Here is a 15,530-nt window from a genome sequence, read left to right on the forward strand (position 1 = left end):
GTATTGTACTAGTGAACTCTATCTTGAGCCCCATTCTTCTCTCTCTCTTAAAATTCTTTTTTTTTTTTTTTTTTTTTTCTTTTTGGGTCATACCCGGCTATGCACAGGGGTCACTCCTGGCTCTGCACTCAGGAATTACTCCTGGCGGTGCTCAGGAGACCATATGGGATGCTGGGAATAGAACCCAGGTCGGCCGCGTGCAAGGCAAATGCCCTCCCTACCTACTGTGCTATCGCTCCAGCCCCTCTCTCTTAAAATTCTTATCTCTCTCTTTTTTCTTTTCTATCAGTGCCTAAAGATAAAGAGGACACTGGGAACAGAGAGTATGGGAGTTAAGGTGCACACTTCACATGCCACCAATCCTGACAACGCACTGTATCCCAGGCATTGCTGGGTATAGCCCCGGAGGCCCCGACACTGGGGCAATCTGTGTAATGCCCGACAGCACAAACCTGCTTAAGCACCACCTCCGCCTTGGGTCTTTGAATTGAACTACTGGCTCATTTGGCTGAGAAAGCTGGAGGGACCCGAGGGTCTCAGAGCACTGTGTGAGATGCCCCACCTCATCTCCCAACGTTCAAGAAGGAGCAGAGGGCAAGGGCGCTTGGACAATTTCAATTAATGTTGGTCTGTTAAGTTTTAGCCTGTGAACCATTACTGACAGAAATCAGCGTTTTAGAGAGGTCAGGAAGATTAGAGTGTGTTGTAACACAGATGAAAATCTTGTAGAGAATTAGGACCACAAAGATGTACGCTCAAGGACCAAATTATTTCAACACTCAATCAATTAAATCAACTCATGTTTTATGATAAGAGATCAAAATTAGCTAAATTAAAGTTGATTATAAGGACTGGAGGAGAAACCTCAAAGTGCTATCGCACATGCTTTGCGTGCAGGTTTGGATTTGATCCCAAAGTCTGGGAAAAGCCCTTAAGCAACCAGGTGGAAGTAGCCCTGCATCACTGCTGGGTGTGACCCCAGTTTTTTTTTTAAGTTAATTTTAATTTTAATTTTAGGTCATGTGAATGGAAGGGAAAAGTTTTCATAGACTTAAAACTAGCCTGGAATAGAAGTATACTGTCCACTGATAATACTCAAACACAAGGAGAGGAGGATACATGATTACTGAAACACACAGGTCACAAATGTGTGTCTGATTTCATTGTAAATAATACATACTTAATATGATAGTCTTTTCAAGTGGAATCATCTACTATTTATTGACCATTTAGATGCCTGCTACTCTGAGTATGCCTTAATGTACTGATTTGGTGTCCTGGATAATTTGGTTTCCATGGCTTAAAGTCCCGAAATTGTGACTTTAGACATATTATCACTTACTAACTAATTTACAAGAGTTTGAGCTAGTAATTTAAAATTTAGGAACTATATTTTAATCTAAAATGCTTTTCCCTTTTTTAACTTTAAAAAGGTTTTAAGCCCTTTGGACCCTGCTGCGGAGCGAGCATGATGGAAGAGCCCAAGGAAGCGCTCTTGGACTCCAAACAGCCCACTGAACTAATTCCGGCATGGGACCAGAGACCCCACGGTGCGCTGAAACAGTGGGAGCCGGGCATCCCCCAATTCTTTTAACCTCTCTCTCTCTCCACACCTCCCCCCTGAGCACAGCGCAGGATCCGCGGTTTTCCTGAGCGCAAAATGGAGACGGCGATCCGGCTGAAACGGGAGGCGCGCGCGCTTGCGGGAGGCCCCAGGGGGCGGGGGCGGCGACCCCCGCCCACAGCAGATAGATACTTAAACCCACCTCCCCCACGTGCGCTTCCCTTTGGACCCTGCTGCGGAGCGAGCATGATGGAAGAGCCCAAGGAAGCGCTCTTGGACTCCAAACAGCCCACTGAACTAATTCCGGCATGGGACCAGAGACCCCACGGTGCGCTGAAACAGTGGGAGCCGGGCATCCCCCAATTCTTTTAACCTCTCTCTCTCTCCACACCTCCCCCCTGAGCACAGCGCAGGATCCGCGGTTTTCCTGAGCGCAAAATGGAGACGCCGAGCCTCTCTCTAGGCTTCTCCATCTTATGAGCACCATAAAAGGGTAAAAGTTTGTAGTGATGTTATTTCTGGTTGTACTTTCCCTGGACTCTATACAGAAACCCAAAACCGCGCGGCCGCTGTCGCGGCCGCGCGACCTAATGTCATCTTAGCATCAGCAATATGTAATATGTCCCTTTTTAATGGGTCGGACTTTTGTGGGAGATCCTAACAAGAATAGTAAGTCTGTTGCTGAAATATTGAAGGCAATCAAAGTGGTAGCCATCTCTCTAGACTGAACTAAGCTATATCCCCACGCCGGCTGAGAAGAAATATCCTTCTTTCTCGGGAAGAAACGCGGCGTGGTGTCAAACATAGTGTGATGTCCATTAAGCAAACAGACCTGGTGGCGTGGGAATGGGATATAAGGGGAAAAATTATGTACATGGAACAGTGGGACGCTGGTGGAATCTCGAGCCGGAGCCGATACCAGCGCAAGCCCTTCGGTTCCAGAAACTGCTTGCAGAAACTCTACTAGTCTATCAACTAAGCCAGAGCCCCACGCCTGCCGATGACGGGAAATAACCATCCTTTTCGGTTTTTTTTTTCCCTTGTCAGGCAGCGTGGCGATTACCAAACAGGCGTGAACTCGGTGGCGCGGGGCAAGGGGGAAAAAGAAAAGTTATGTAACAAACAGCGGGACTTAATATCTCTATATTCTTAGCAGTGGAGAACTATCAAATGCCTCCTTGGCAATAGGACTGCTTTCCTTTTTTGGGGGAAACCCCAACAACGGTAGTGAGTTGTGTGTTGAAACATGGAATGTAATCGAGATAAGGCATAAACGAAGTGGAACTTATCATGTACAAGGGTGGGGACTGGGGAGGTGGGAGGGGGTGGCAGGTATACTGGGGGGGTTGGTGATGGGAGATGGGCACTGGTAAAGGGAAGGGTGTTTGAGAATTGTATAACCGACATAATCCTGAGAACTACGTAACCCTCCACATGGTGATTCAATAAAATTATTTAAAAAAAAAAAAATAAAAAGGTTTTAAAATCTCAATTCCTAATTCAGCTTCTTTTTTAGTTACAAGGTGCCTTGCTGTAAGAAAATGTAGTGTAGTTAACAAATGTAGCACTGTTGTCCTGTTGTTCATCGATTTGCTCGAGCGGGCACCAGTAATGTTTCATTATGAGACTTGTTGTTACTGGTTTTGGCATATTGAATATACCATGGGTAGCTTGCCAGGCTCTGCCGTGCAGGTGGGATACTCTCGGTAGCTTGCTGGGCTCTCTAAGAGAGACAGAGTAATCGAACCCAGGTCGGCCGCATGCAAAGCAAACGGCCTACCTGCTGTGTTATCGCTCCAGTCCTATTAAAAAATAAAACTTATAAAACAGTTAAGGAGTACACAAAATGTTTATGTATATATTATTTATATACATTTATGTATATATTCGTATTATGTGCATATGTATATTTTATACATTTATGTATATCCTAACAGTTATATATATATATATATCTATGTGTATATATATATGAAACATATATACCTTAACAGTTTTTAAAAGTATTCCTAAAGTCCTAAGTTCATAAAAGTAGCTTCATAGTTTATTGAGACAATCCTGGAAATATTTATTTAACTAAACCTAGTGTTTAAATTAAAATGACATATTTTAAAATCATTTTCAGAAGTGGAACAATTCAAAACTTTTAAACTGCAGTAAACTAGTTCTTTACCATATGTCTTCATTGGCTAGTAACCTCACAGATCTTTATAGAGAGACTTTATTGAAGAGAATGTTGCCTGTGGAGCATCCTTTGAAATATTTTGAAGTAAAGATAAAAATTAGTTAAGGCTATTAATTAGAAAGGAATGTGTTTTACTGGTTTCTGAAGGTCTATCATGGAATCCCCGATGATAGATTTAAGAGGCATTGCAGGCATTTGCTAACAAGGCATCGCAGAAATGGAATCGTTCTCAGAGGGTCTCCTCAGAGGCTTTAAGCATATCCACATCTTGCTGCCCTTTAGCTCCTGTCCACCCTACTCTGGAAATAGAAGCCAGCAATTTATGCATTGAAAAGGGGCTACAAGACTTTCTGTGCCAATGCTTCTAAATAATACATCTGATTCTCTAATATTACCTCATCCTGTTTTTATTTTGCAAGTGATATAATATACATATGAGTTTAATTTATTTCACAAGATCTCAGATTAACTGCAGGATGCATTTTAGAGAACCTAATTTTGTTTCTGTAAGTGGAATAAGTTGCAGTTAACAGATAAAATCACTAGATGAAATTACGTAATTTAGTAAATTGAAAACCTGACTCAGTTTACCAACACTACTATTTACACAGAACTTTAAAATCATGTTATATAAGACAAAAACACATATAAAATTTAAACAAATTATATGATTGTATAACAGTCAAAACTATCTTAAGGTTTTTACCCATAATAGAAGTAGTTCTTTTTTTTTTTTTTTTTTTTTTTTGCTTTTTGGGTCACACCTGGCAATACACAGGGGTTACTCCTGGCTCTACACTCAGGAATTACCCCTGGCGGTGCTCAGGAGACCATATGGGATGCTTGCTGGGAGTTGAACTGGGTCGGCTGTGTGCAAGGCAAATGCCCTACCCATTGTGCTATCCCTCCAGCCCCAGAAGTAGTTCTTATTTTAAGTATGTATGTGTTTACCCCCGCCAAGTATGTCAGTATTCATACACAGTGATTTACTTTAATAATACAAGGATTAGAATAATGTAATCTTCAACATGGACCATGTGAGGCTTTATATTTAATGGTGAAATTCTGCCAGAAATTTTAGGTTGTAATGCTCACTAAGCCTAACAAAGGAATATGATGGAATTTTGGAAAAATATTCATTTGACAGTAACATTAGTGAAAGGTTATAAGAGAAATTCCTTTTTGTTTTGTTTTTGGGCCATACCTAGCAATGCTCAGGGGTTACTCCTGGCTCTGTGCTCAGGGATCACTCCTGATGGGCTTCACGGGACCACAGGGATGCCAGGGATTGAATCCGGGTTGGTTTCATGCCTGGCAATTGCCTTAGCTGCTATACTATCTCTCTGGCCCCAGAAATTCTTGTGATCTAGAAAAAATATTATCTTAAAGAACTGTCATAGGTGATTAATGCTAGTGAAAAACCAAATTTAAACCATTCTCTCTTTAGTGTCAGGGTCAAACTATTTTCTTACTCGCTCCTTGCTAAATTCTCTCTCTCTTTTTTTTTTTTTTTGCTTTTTGGGTCACACCGGGCCATGCACAGGGGTCACTCCTAGCTTTGCACTCAGGAATTACCTCTGGCAGTGCTCAGGGGACCATATGGGATGCTGGGAATCAAACCTGGGTCAGCCGCGTGCAAGGCAAATGCCCTACCCGCTGTGCTATCACTCCAGTCCCTCTTGCTAAATTCTTACAGCTCATTTGGGTATTTTCTCTTCTAGTAACATAGTCCCATTTTTTTGCAGAAGTTGATGAGAAAATAGATTCCAATGACAGAAAACTGCTTTAGATTCCCACCAACCCCTCCTCCAAAAGAAACGAAAACTTCTTTTAAGCAACTGTTCAAGTGTGTTTTTATAGAGTGGGGGATACAGGTGTTATTTCACTTATGCCAAGGTTAGCAAATGTTCTTTTCCTTTGAGAATCTGAAAAGAAGACGGTATGTAAATGACCTATATCTGTATTTAAATAGTATAATTCCAAGTATTGATAAGTGCAAGAATTGAGATCAAAGCATGCTAAATAATCACTAAAAACTTATTTTTGCATTACACAAAGATCAAAATACATTCTAACTGCAAAAGCATCACTGCACTGACTGTGCATTCACTAATTTAAAATACATGTCTCGGTTTCTCAGAAGCTCTTGATGAGTTCCTTGCTCCTTTATTTTTCCATTATGCAGAACCACTATCAGATCTGCATTCTGTATGGTGGAGAGTCTGTGGGTAATCATTAAGCATGTTCTTCCCTTACTGGCTTTATCAAGGGCATGCTGAACCACCTGCAAGAAAGAAGGACCTGTGATTGATAGCTTGGGTCAGATGCCAATAAGCTTGTCTAGGTCAAATCAATGAAGGTAATGTAACAGTTTTTGTTTATTTATACTAAAGAAGTTACTTTACTTTGTGAGATAGAAAAATAGTATATCTATGTCCAATCTATAATTTGCTAGTGTCAGTTCTTCTTCTCATATGTGAAAATATGTGTGAAGAATTTAGATTTAAATTCACATTTGAATCCCAGTGATAACTTTGTAAGAAGGAATATTTTTGTTTCTTTTTAAAAAATTTTGTCTTTTGGACCACACCCAGCAGAGCTCAGGGTGAATCCTGGTTCAGCATTCAGGAATTAATTACTCTTTTTTTTTTTTGACTTTTTGGTCATACCCAGTGATGCACAGGGGTTACTCCTGGTTCTGCACTCAGGAATTAACTCTTGGCGGTGCTCAGGGGACCATATGGGATCCTGGGAATCGAACCCGGGTCGGCCAAGTGTAAGACAAGCACCCTACCCACTATGCTATCGCTCCAGCCCCTCAGGAATTACTCTTGGCTGTGCCCAGGCAACCATATTTACTCTTGACTGTGCTCAGGGGACCATATGGGGTACTGGGGATTAAACCTGGTGAATGCCCTACCTCCTTTATTATCTGTCCAGGCCCAGAATATTTTTGTTTGCTGATGAGTAAATTGAGATTCAAAAATTCAGATCACTTGATGGAGGACAAGCTCTTACTAATGAATTCACAGTTTTTGACCACACACATTTCTTTCTTCACAACACAGTTTTCTTGGACATAAAAAAGTGATAATTAGAGACATGGTACAGTGGTCAGGGCACTTGCCTTGCATATGGCCAACCCAAATTCTGTCTCTGGCTCTCTATAGCCCATATGGTCCCCTGTGCCCACCGGGTGTGATCCCTGAGAACAGAACCAGGCAGCCCCCAAATAGGGAAAAATTCCCCCCAAAAGTGATAATCATTCTCATATTGCAATTATGTGTGGTTAACCAGATGAGCTCATATATCAGATACTTTTATTAAAACTTAAAGAAGTCACTTTAGTTTTTAAAATTTTAGTGTGCTAATCTATAAAATAAGGATGCTAATCCAATAAACTAATTTGAGTTTAAAGATTGAGAAAATGCCATATAATCAATACTTTATAAATCGCAGTGGTTATCATTCATTTAATCAATCATCATTTAACCAAAAAGTGCCTACTCTGTGCAAGAAACTACAAAGGCACAGAAACAAAACAAAATCAGAAGTCTGAAGGAACTTGTAAGAGTTAGTCTTTTTGTCAGGTGTTCTGTGTCCTGGTTTCCTCTTCAAACTTAAGCTATTCACAGTCTGAAGAGGGTAGAGTAAGAGTCCACTATTTCTGTGTAAATCATTCTTTCGCTCGTGGAGAATGTCTTCCTAACTTACTTGGTTGTGTTATAATAATAAAACATTTCTTTTCCTTTTTTTTTTTCCAGTGGGGATAGATTTCAAGAATAAGGCCCTCTTGGATTATGAGACCAACTCAAGGGAATCCATTTTAGAACCTGAGATGCCTGTCCCAGTTCTTTCCTACCCACTTTATGCCGCTGACCTTTCTTTCAAAGGCTGCAAACCATACTTGGGACTGGTGACCCTGTAACTGAACGTCCCTCTCTAAGAGACTTTGCTCAAACTGACCTTGGTTTCCAAGACACTCCACTCATATCTTATAATCTATTTTGAGATGCAAAAACAGTCTATTACCTTTTCGCTTTCATTATCAAGGGCTGATGTGGCCTCATCCAGCAATAAGATTTTTGGTTTTCGGAGAAGAGCCCTTGCGATAGCTAGTCTTTGTTTCTGGCCGCCAGAAAGCTGTGTTCCTTTCAGTCCAACTTGGGTGTTGTATTTCTATTACAGGAACATGCAATTAAGAAAGCAAAGCTAGGTTATTTAAATTAGCATGGAAACTGTGGGCGAGAACCATCTAAATACTTCAAATTTTGCTACTATCGAAAATTTGTGTCCCAACAGTGCTGTAGTCTATTCTTGGGCTTTGATGCAAATAAAGGCTAACCCAGCAGTAAACACTACCATCTCATTTACATATCTAAGCTGATCACAAAGGGCAGACCTTTGCCATTATGTTTCTACAAAGGAATTACTCAAATTAAAGCATAAGAAAATAAAATTGGGGAGAACAAGTTCCAAGTAAACCCAAATCTTTTTCCATTATGTTACATCACCTTTTACTTTCAGGCAAAATGATTTGAAGTATCTAACCACAAAAAGGAAATAATTTGGCTCCTTCCTTTTTGTTCTCCACAAATGTCTCCAGGCACATCTCCCCATATGTTGGGATGGTTTCAAGTGGCTCAGTTATCTTCTTCAAGAAAATTTAGGCTGTTATCTTGAGACAGTCTATTTCTCTCTTTTGATCCTGATCGTAACATTTAGTGCTTGACAATGTGTCTACAATTCTATTTGCCAAAGACCTTTTCTTCAGTATTTTTATCCATGGAAGAGTAAAGGAAATTTCACATGCATCTATACAATCACAGTCTACTAAGTCAGGATTGATCAGATCAGCTGGTGTCAGCAAACTTTTTCTTTCTTTCTAAATTGTCCTACTACTGTGCTTTCCCCCCAAAGTGTCACTCTGCTTTCTACCAGCTCTTCTCAATTGTTTAACAAATGTATGCCATTGCTCCCCCAGACAAGTATATCTAGATATGTAAAAAAGTAAGTTCTACTTTCTACTAAGAAAGTAAGTTCACATGCATAGCTTCATTGTATTGCTACCATGCCAGATGAACCTTTTATTTTAATTTTTGGTTTTGGGGCCACACCTGGCAATGCTCAGGGATTACTCTTGGCTTTGTGCTCAGCAGCCATTCTTGGTGGGCTTAGGGGACTAAATGGGGTGCCCAGGATCAAACCAGGATCAACCAGATGCAAGGCAAGTGTACTACCTGCTGTAACAACTCTCTGGCCCCCACATTAACCATATTAACCTTTTATTTATTTATTTATTTATTTATTTATTTATTTATTTTTCACATTAACCTTTTAAAGATAAGTGATTTAGCAGTGTCACAGAGATAAAGCAACATGTGATTTATATGCTACTCATTTTGTTTTAGCACCATGAAGAAGCTTGAATAAATTTTTTTTCCCCACATGTGAGTACCTGAAGAGGTACCTTTTAATTAACCAATTATTAATTTTGGGGGGCAACATCCAGCAGCATTCATAGTCTATTTCTGGTTCTATTTTCAGGCATGGGGTATTTGGGGAACCATATGTGCTGAAGTTCAAAGTGGGTATCAGCTGAATTCAAACCAAGGGCCTTAACCCCCATATGACTCCAGGAGTACCTCTTAGTCAGAATGAGCATCACAAGTGACTGGAACATATTTGTGACAAATGTGGCATTTTTATCTCAGTTTATTTTTCAATTATTGAAGTTTCTCACTTTCTAACAAATAATACGTGTCTGAATCCTAGTATCTTTTCAGAAGTAAATGCTCTACAAAGGAAACAATGCCCATATCTTTTCTGCATTTTTATTTGGGAATACCAGAAGTTTAGGTTTTTCTCCCTAAAATGTATTTTATTATGTTTGGAACCGTGGAGCAGGATAATCAGTTAAAACTATGTCGTAAATTGTCACATACTGCAAAGGTACCATCTATATTAGAGAATTTTATTAATCCCAAAATTCGGTTGGCAAAGGAATGATAATGGTGGGTAGTAGTTTCTTCCAGTTCAGCTTAATTATATCTAGATTCTTCTAGAATAGGCAAGAAGCTACAAAATTAATTTGGAAATCAATTTTCAGGGTTTTTTTTTTTGCCTACTCAGAATTGAAAGAAGAGGTAAGTCTCAAGAATGAATTGGATAAAAATTGCATTCAGTTTTTTTGTTTTTAAAGCAGATTTAAATTGTGTATCTACATCTCAATAGTGACCTAAAAACTTTTTATTTATTTATTTATTTTTAAAATTTATTTATTTTTTAATTAGTCAATCACCATGAGGGTACAGTTACAGATTTATACATTTTTGTGCTCATGTTTCCCTCATACCATGTTTTTTTTTTTTTTTTGCTTTTTGGGTCACACCTGGCAATGCACAGGGGTTACTCCTGGCTCTGCACTCAGGAATCACCCCTGGCCATGCTCAGGGGACCATATGGGATGCTGGGATTTGAACCCGGGTCGGCCGCGTGCAAGGCAAACGCCCTACCCGCTGTGCTATCTCTCCAGCCCCACCCTCATACCATGTTTGAGAACCCATCCCTTTACCAGTGCCCATTCTCCACCACAAATAAACCCAGCATCCCTCCCAACCCCCAATCCCATCTCTCCCCACCCCACCCTGCCTCTGTGGCAGGGTATTCGCTTTTGTTCTCTCTCTCCAATTGGGTGTTGTGTTTTGCAATAGGGGTGTTGAGTGGCCATTGTGTTCAGTCTCTAGTCTACTTTCAGCACGCATCACCCTTCCCCCGCATGGCTTCCAACCACATTTTACTTGGTGTTCCCTTCTCTATCTGAGCTGCCTTTTCCCCAGAATGTGAGGCCAGCTTCCAAGCCATGGAGTCAACCGTCTGGTACTTATTTCTACTATTCTTGGGTGTTTGTCTCCTACTCTGTTATTTTATGTTCCACAGATGAGTGCAATCTTTCTATGTCTGTCTCTGTATTTCTGACTCATTTCACTTAGCATGATACTTTCCATGTTGATCCACTTATATGCAAAGTTCATGACTTCATTTTTTCTAACAGCTCCATTGTATAGATGTACCAAAGTTTCTTTAACCAGTCATCTGTTCTAAGGGCACTCCGTTTTTTTTCCAGATTCTGGCTATTGTAAACAGTGCTGCGATGAACATATAAGTGCAGATGTCATTTCGACTATACTTTTTTGCTTCTCCGGGATATATTCCCAGCAGTGGTATTTGCTGGGTCAAATGGGAGCTCAATTTCTAATTTTTTGAGAAGCGTCCATATTGTAAAAACTTTTTAAATATTCAAAAAGTTATGGAATGCTTTTTGTTTTGAATGAAAAACTAAAATGGCATTCTTTCCTGGTGCTCTGAATCATCTTTTAATGAGATGTTCTAGGGCCCGTGTTTCTTAACTATGAACCTGGGGCTAAAAGCCACTTTGGTCTTGCAGGGAACCTGGGTAAGAAAAAAATTCTAAATTGGCCACTTTCTGGAGATCCATTTTGGGTCTGGAGATGTGTCGGGATGGTTACAGTTGTGAAGTTTTTGCAAGGTCTACATCAAGGAGCCATAATGTGACTTAACTGAGAGCTGTCACTGTGAATTCTATCGGGACTAAGGGATATCGATTAAGAAGGTCCTTAACACATTCAACTTCTTTACTAAATCCCACCCCATATTTCCAAATGCTTGTTGCCCGGCACTATGACTGGGTACAATATATACTAAGGATAATCCTTAGTATACTCTAAATTAATGCCTTGATATTCAGCTTCCTGGTTTGAGTTGCCTGAATCCCTTAGTATTGTATGAATTTAAGAATTCCTTTTAAAATATTGGGTGGATTTTGGGCTGCACTAGGCAGTATTCAGGGCTTCTGACTGTCTCTGTGTTCAGGGATCACTCCTAGCAGTGCTTGGGGGACCTGAGATTGCTGGTGATGGCTCCGGAGTCAAACTGCTTGCTTGCAAGGCAAATGCTTTAACTCTTTACTATCTCTCTGGCCTTCTGTTTAAGAAAGCTTAAACACAGTGGTTTTAATTGGACTCTGTCAGGACCAGATAAATAAAGGCACTTGTCTTGCAGGAGGCTATGGCAGCTGTGACCCAGGTTTGAGTTCTTGGCAGTCAGGAATAAGCCCTGAACACAGCTGGGAATGACCCCCTCCTCCCAACCTGAAAGTAAAGGAAAACTGAAAACCTTAAAAAAACAACCTGTAAGTATCCTGACTTTCTTCATTCCAGAGAAGCTGTGCTCTCTCTTAAATACGTCTCTCTCTCCTCCCTTACATTTTTCTAAGTAAACTTTTTAAAATAAAACTATTTTGTTTGACTAAAAAACTAAAAAGAATTCTGTCTCTATACTCTATATGTGCTTCAGGAGAAAACACATATATTGTATATGTATTTAATAGACAATATAGTAAAGTTATTTAGCATTCCAATAAGTCAGGATTGTCAGCTGCTAATTCAATATATGGATGTGGAGGGCCTGAGAGGTAGTGCAGTGGTTAAAGCACTTGTATTGCACATAGCAGACCTGGGTCTGACACCAGATGGTCTCCCAGATCTTTCAGGAGTGACCCCTCAGCACAAAGCCAAAAATATGGCTTGAGCACTGCTAGGTGTGGCCCCCAAACCAGAAAACATAGCTATAATACTTTCCTTAGTGCTCTGAGGCCTCTTGATTTTTAGGCATCTGAGTGTGCATAAAAAGGTGATTAGTCTAAGATTAATAAAGTCTGCATGTAGTCTCACGTAGTTAAAAATTTATTTTTGTTTTTTTAAGGTTAGTCCTTGCAGACCTCAACGTGATAAAAATGGCAAAAATGGCAAACTATGAAACAATCGCATAGTTTCAGACTCTGAGAAGTACTCTGAAGACTGTGATGTGATTAGAGATGGGTGAAATAATGCAGACTCAAATAAGGTGCCCAGGGAAGGTCACTGTATTTAAAAGAACTTGAAAGTTAAGGCTCAGGCTGTATAAAAGAGACCATGTAAGGGAAAGAAACAGCAAGTATAAATGTCCTGATTTACTAAGTTGTTTACAAGATAAGAGACTAGGCTGGCTGGAGCCCATTGTACATATGGCTGGGGTGGGCCTGGAGGGACAGGGAGCACCATTCTCAGAAGCCGGTTCAGTTCGGTAGGACCTTTGGCTGTATCTAAGAGCAAAGGGATGCCATGAAGACATTTCAAGCCAATGGGCCAGAGTAGGTAAGGCACTTGCCTTGTATGCAGTTCACTTGGATTCCATCCCCAGCATCACCTGATTTCCCCAAGCACCACCAGAAGTGATCCTTAAGCAATGAGCAAGGAGTTAGCCCTGAGCTCTGATGGGTGTGGCACAAAAAATGAAAAAAGGGAAAAAAGTTTCAAGCAAAGAGAGATATAATGCAATTTGTTCTCAAAGTTTCTCTCTGGTTCATCATCATCATCATCATCATCATCATCATCATCATCATCATCATCATCCCATTGATCATCGAATTTCTCGAGCGGTCTCAGTAATGTCTCCATTAGTCCTAGACCTGAGATTTTAGAAGCCTCTCTTTACTCGTTCTTCCCAAGGATGCCGCATTGGAGGCTCTTTCAGGGTCAGGGGAATGAGACCCAGCATTGTTACTGGTTTTGGCATATGAATACACCATGGGGAGTTTGGGAGGCTCTCCCATGTGGGCAGGAAACTCTCAGTAGCTTGCCAGGTTCTCCCAGAGAGAGAAGTAGGCTATAAAATGTCACACGGCCGCGAAGATGTCTCTCTATGGCTGATATGGGGAATAAGTATTATGGGCAAGACTGAAAGTATTATGGGCAAAGGCAGAAAGAAAGACATAAGTATAGAGAGTAGGTTAAGAATCAATATATGAAAAAATTCAGTGAATATTAATAATTTTTGGCTTTAGAAAAATTACGCAATTTTAAAAATATTTTTTCATTTGTTTTGTCTTTTTGTTTCTATCTTTTGTTTTGTTTTGCTATTTCAACTATATCTGGCTTTGCTCAGGGCTTACTTGTGTCTCTTTGTTCAGGAATCACTTCTGGCACTGTTAGAACTGAACTAGGATCAGCTGCTTGGAAGGCAATATTAACTTCTGTACTATTTATCTGGCCCCTCAAATTTTGTTTATTACATATAAATTTATATTATAAGTGAACAGAAAATTATTTGATTAATTTAAAGAACCTATAACAATAACCTCTTATACACATAGATTACTCGAGCTTATTAAGCACTGTTGTAGAGTAAGATTTCAGATTTCTTACCTCCGGGAGACTCTCAATAAAAGAATGAATATTTGCTGCATTTGCTGCTTCTTTTATCTCATCTAATGGCACAATACGGCTGTTATCACCATAGGCAATGTTCTCAGCAATGCTACAGTTGAAGAGCACAGGCTCTTGAGAAACAATTGCTATTTGAGAACGAAGCCACTGTATGTTCAATTCCTTTGCATCCACACCATCAAACAGCTGTCAAAAGCATAATGGAGAATGGTTGGTATGCAAAGACAGACAACTGTATCATGTTACAGTTCATACAAATCATTAAAAAAAAGTTAGGAATTCAAGTTATTTCTTAGTATAATATTACTCAGGGAAGGCTCATAAATTATATGTTGCATAGAAGCAGATTTCATGTAACTGACTAAAATGCCAATTTAAACAACTGACATTTCTAGGAATGGCCTCATATTCTAAATAGCTGTCCAGCGTCTAAAGTAAAGCCTCGTTTGCTGTGCTGAAATGAGATGAGAAAGGGCCAACCTCACTGTCATAGGGCTCCATTTAATTAAAGTCCAGTAAGAGAGTCATTATAGACTGACGATGAAAGCTGGTATCAGAGAAATAGTGGTAAACAAAACAAAGCTCCTTTTGTTTGTTTTGTGGTTTGGCATACTATCATTTAGTATAGTAAATACCGTGGCGGCAATTGGTAAGTAAAAGTAATATAGGGGATCCAACTGGGAAAAGAGGAATTTAAATTGTTACTAATTTCAGATTACATGATAATGTATGTAGAAAATCTCAAAGATTTCACTAAAATTCTTTTTGGAAAAATGAACCAGTACAGCAATGTAGAAGGCTACAAAAATCTGTTGCATTTTCTCTAAGCAATTGAATGAGAAAGCAATCAGAGACTACTCTGTTCAAAATGGTGTCTGTCCAAAAATATCAAGTACCTAGGAATCAATTTAACAAAAGAGATGAAAGACCTTCACCTGATGAACTACAAGTTGCTTAAGAAAAATAGAAGAGGACGTCAGGAAATGGTAAAACATTCCATGTTCAGGGATTGAAAGAATGAATGTTGTCCGAAATGACCACTCTATTTAAATCATTGTATAGATTCAATGTAATCCCTATCAAAATCCTAATTACATTGTTCAATGATTTAGAATGGGCACTGATAAAATTTGTATAGACTTATAAAATATCTCAAATTGCCAAAACCATTCTGAGAAATAAGAAAATCGGATGTACTGCTTTTCCTAACTTGAAACCATATTATAAGCTATAGTGATCAAAACAGCATGGTACTGGAGTCTATACTCATGAGGATGACATATATCAGAAAGGATAAAAGTAACTTGTGACAGGGTTGTAGTGAAAAAGGTACTCTCATGTACTGCTGGTAGGAATATTGTCTAGTTCAGCCCTTATGTAAAACATTACTAAGTTTCCTCAAAAAACTAAGAATAGAGCTACCATTCACTTCCTTGCTTGGTATCGACTCCAAAGATAAAAATCATCCATTTGAAAAGATATATGTACACCTATG

At 39.6% G+C, this 15,530-nt stretch overlaps 1 protein-coding gene across 1 annotated transcript in view; it reads right to left on the minus strand.

Moving 5' to 3' along the window:
• Positions 1-5,835: 5,835 nt before the first annotated feature.
• ABCB5 (ATP binding cassette subfamily B member 5) overlaps positions 5,836-15,530 on the minus strand; it is a 115,304-nt gene continuing 105,609 nt past the window's right edge. Inside the window, exons 25-27 of the mRNA XM_004604094.2 lie at positions 14,015-14,221; positions 7,782-7,928; positions 5,836-6,033 (exon numbers count right to left, since the gene is read on the minus strand). Of these exons, the coding sequence (XP_004604151.2) occupies positions 5,836-6,033; positions 7,782-7,928; positions 14,015-14,221 (552 nt within the window). The remainder of the gene's footprint in view (positions 6,034-7,781; positions 7,929-14,014; positions 14,222-15,530) is intronic.

Source organism: Sorex araneus, chromosome 1, assembly GCF_027595985.1.
Source record: "Sorex araneus isolate mSorAra2 chromosome 1, mSorAra2.pri, whole genome shotgun sequence".
Classification (NCBI taxonomy): Eukaryota; Metazoa; Chordata; class Mammalia; order Eulipotyphla; family Soricidae; genus Sorex; species Sorex araneus.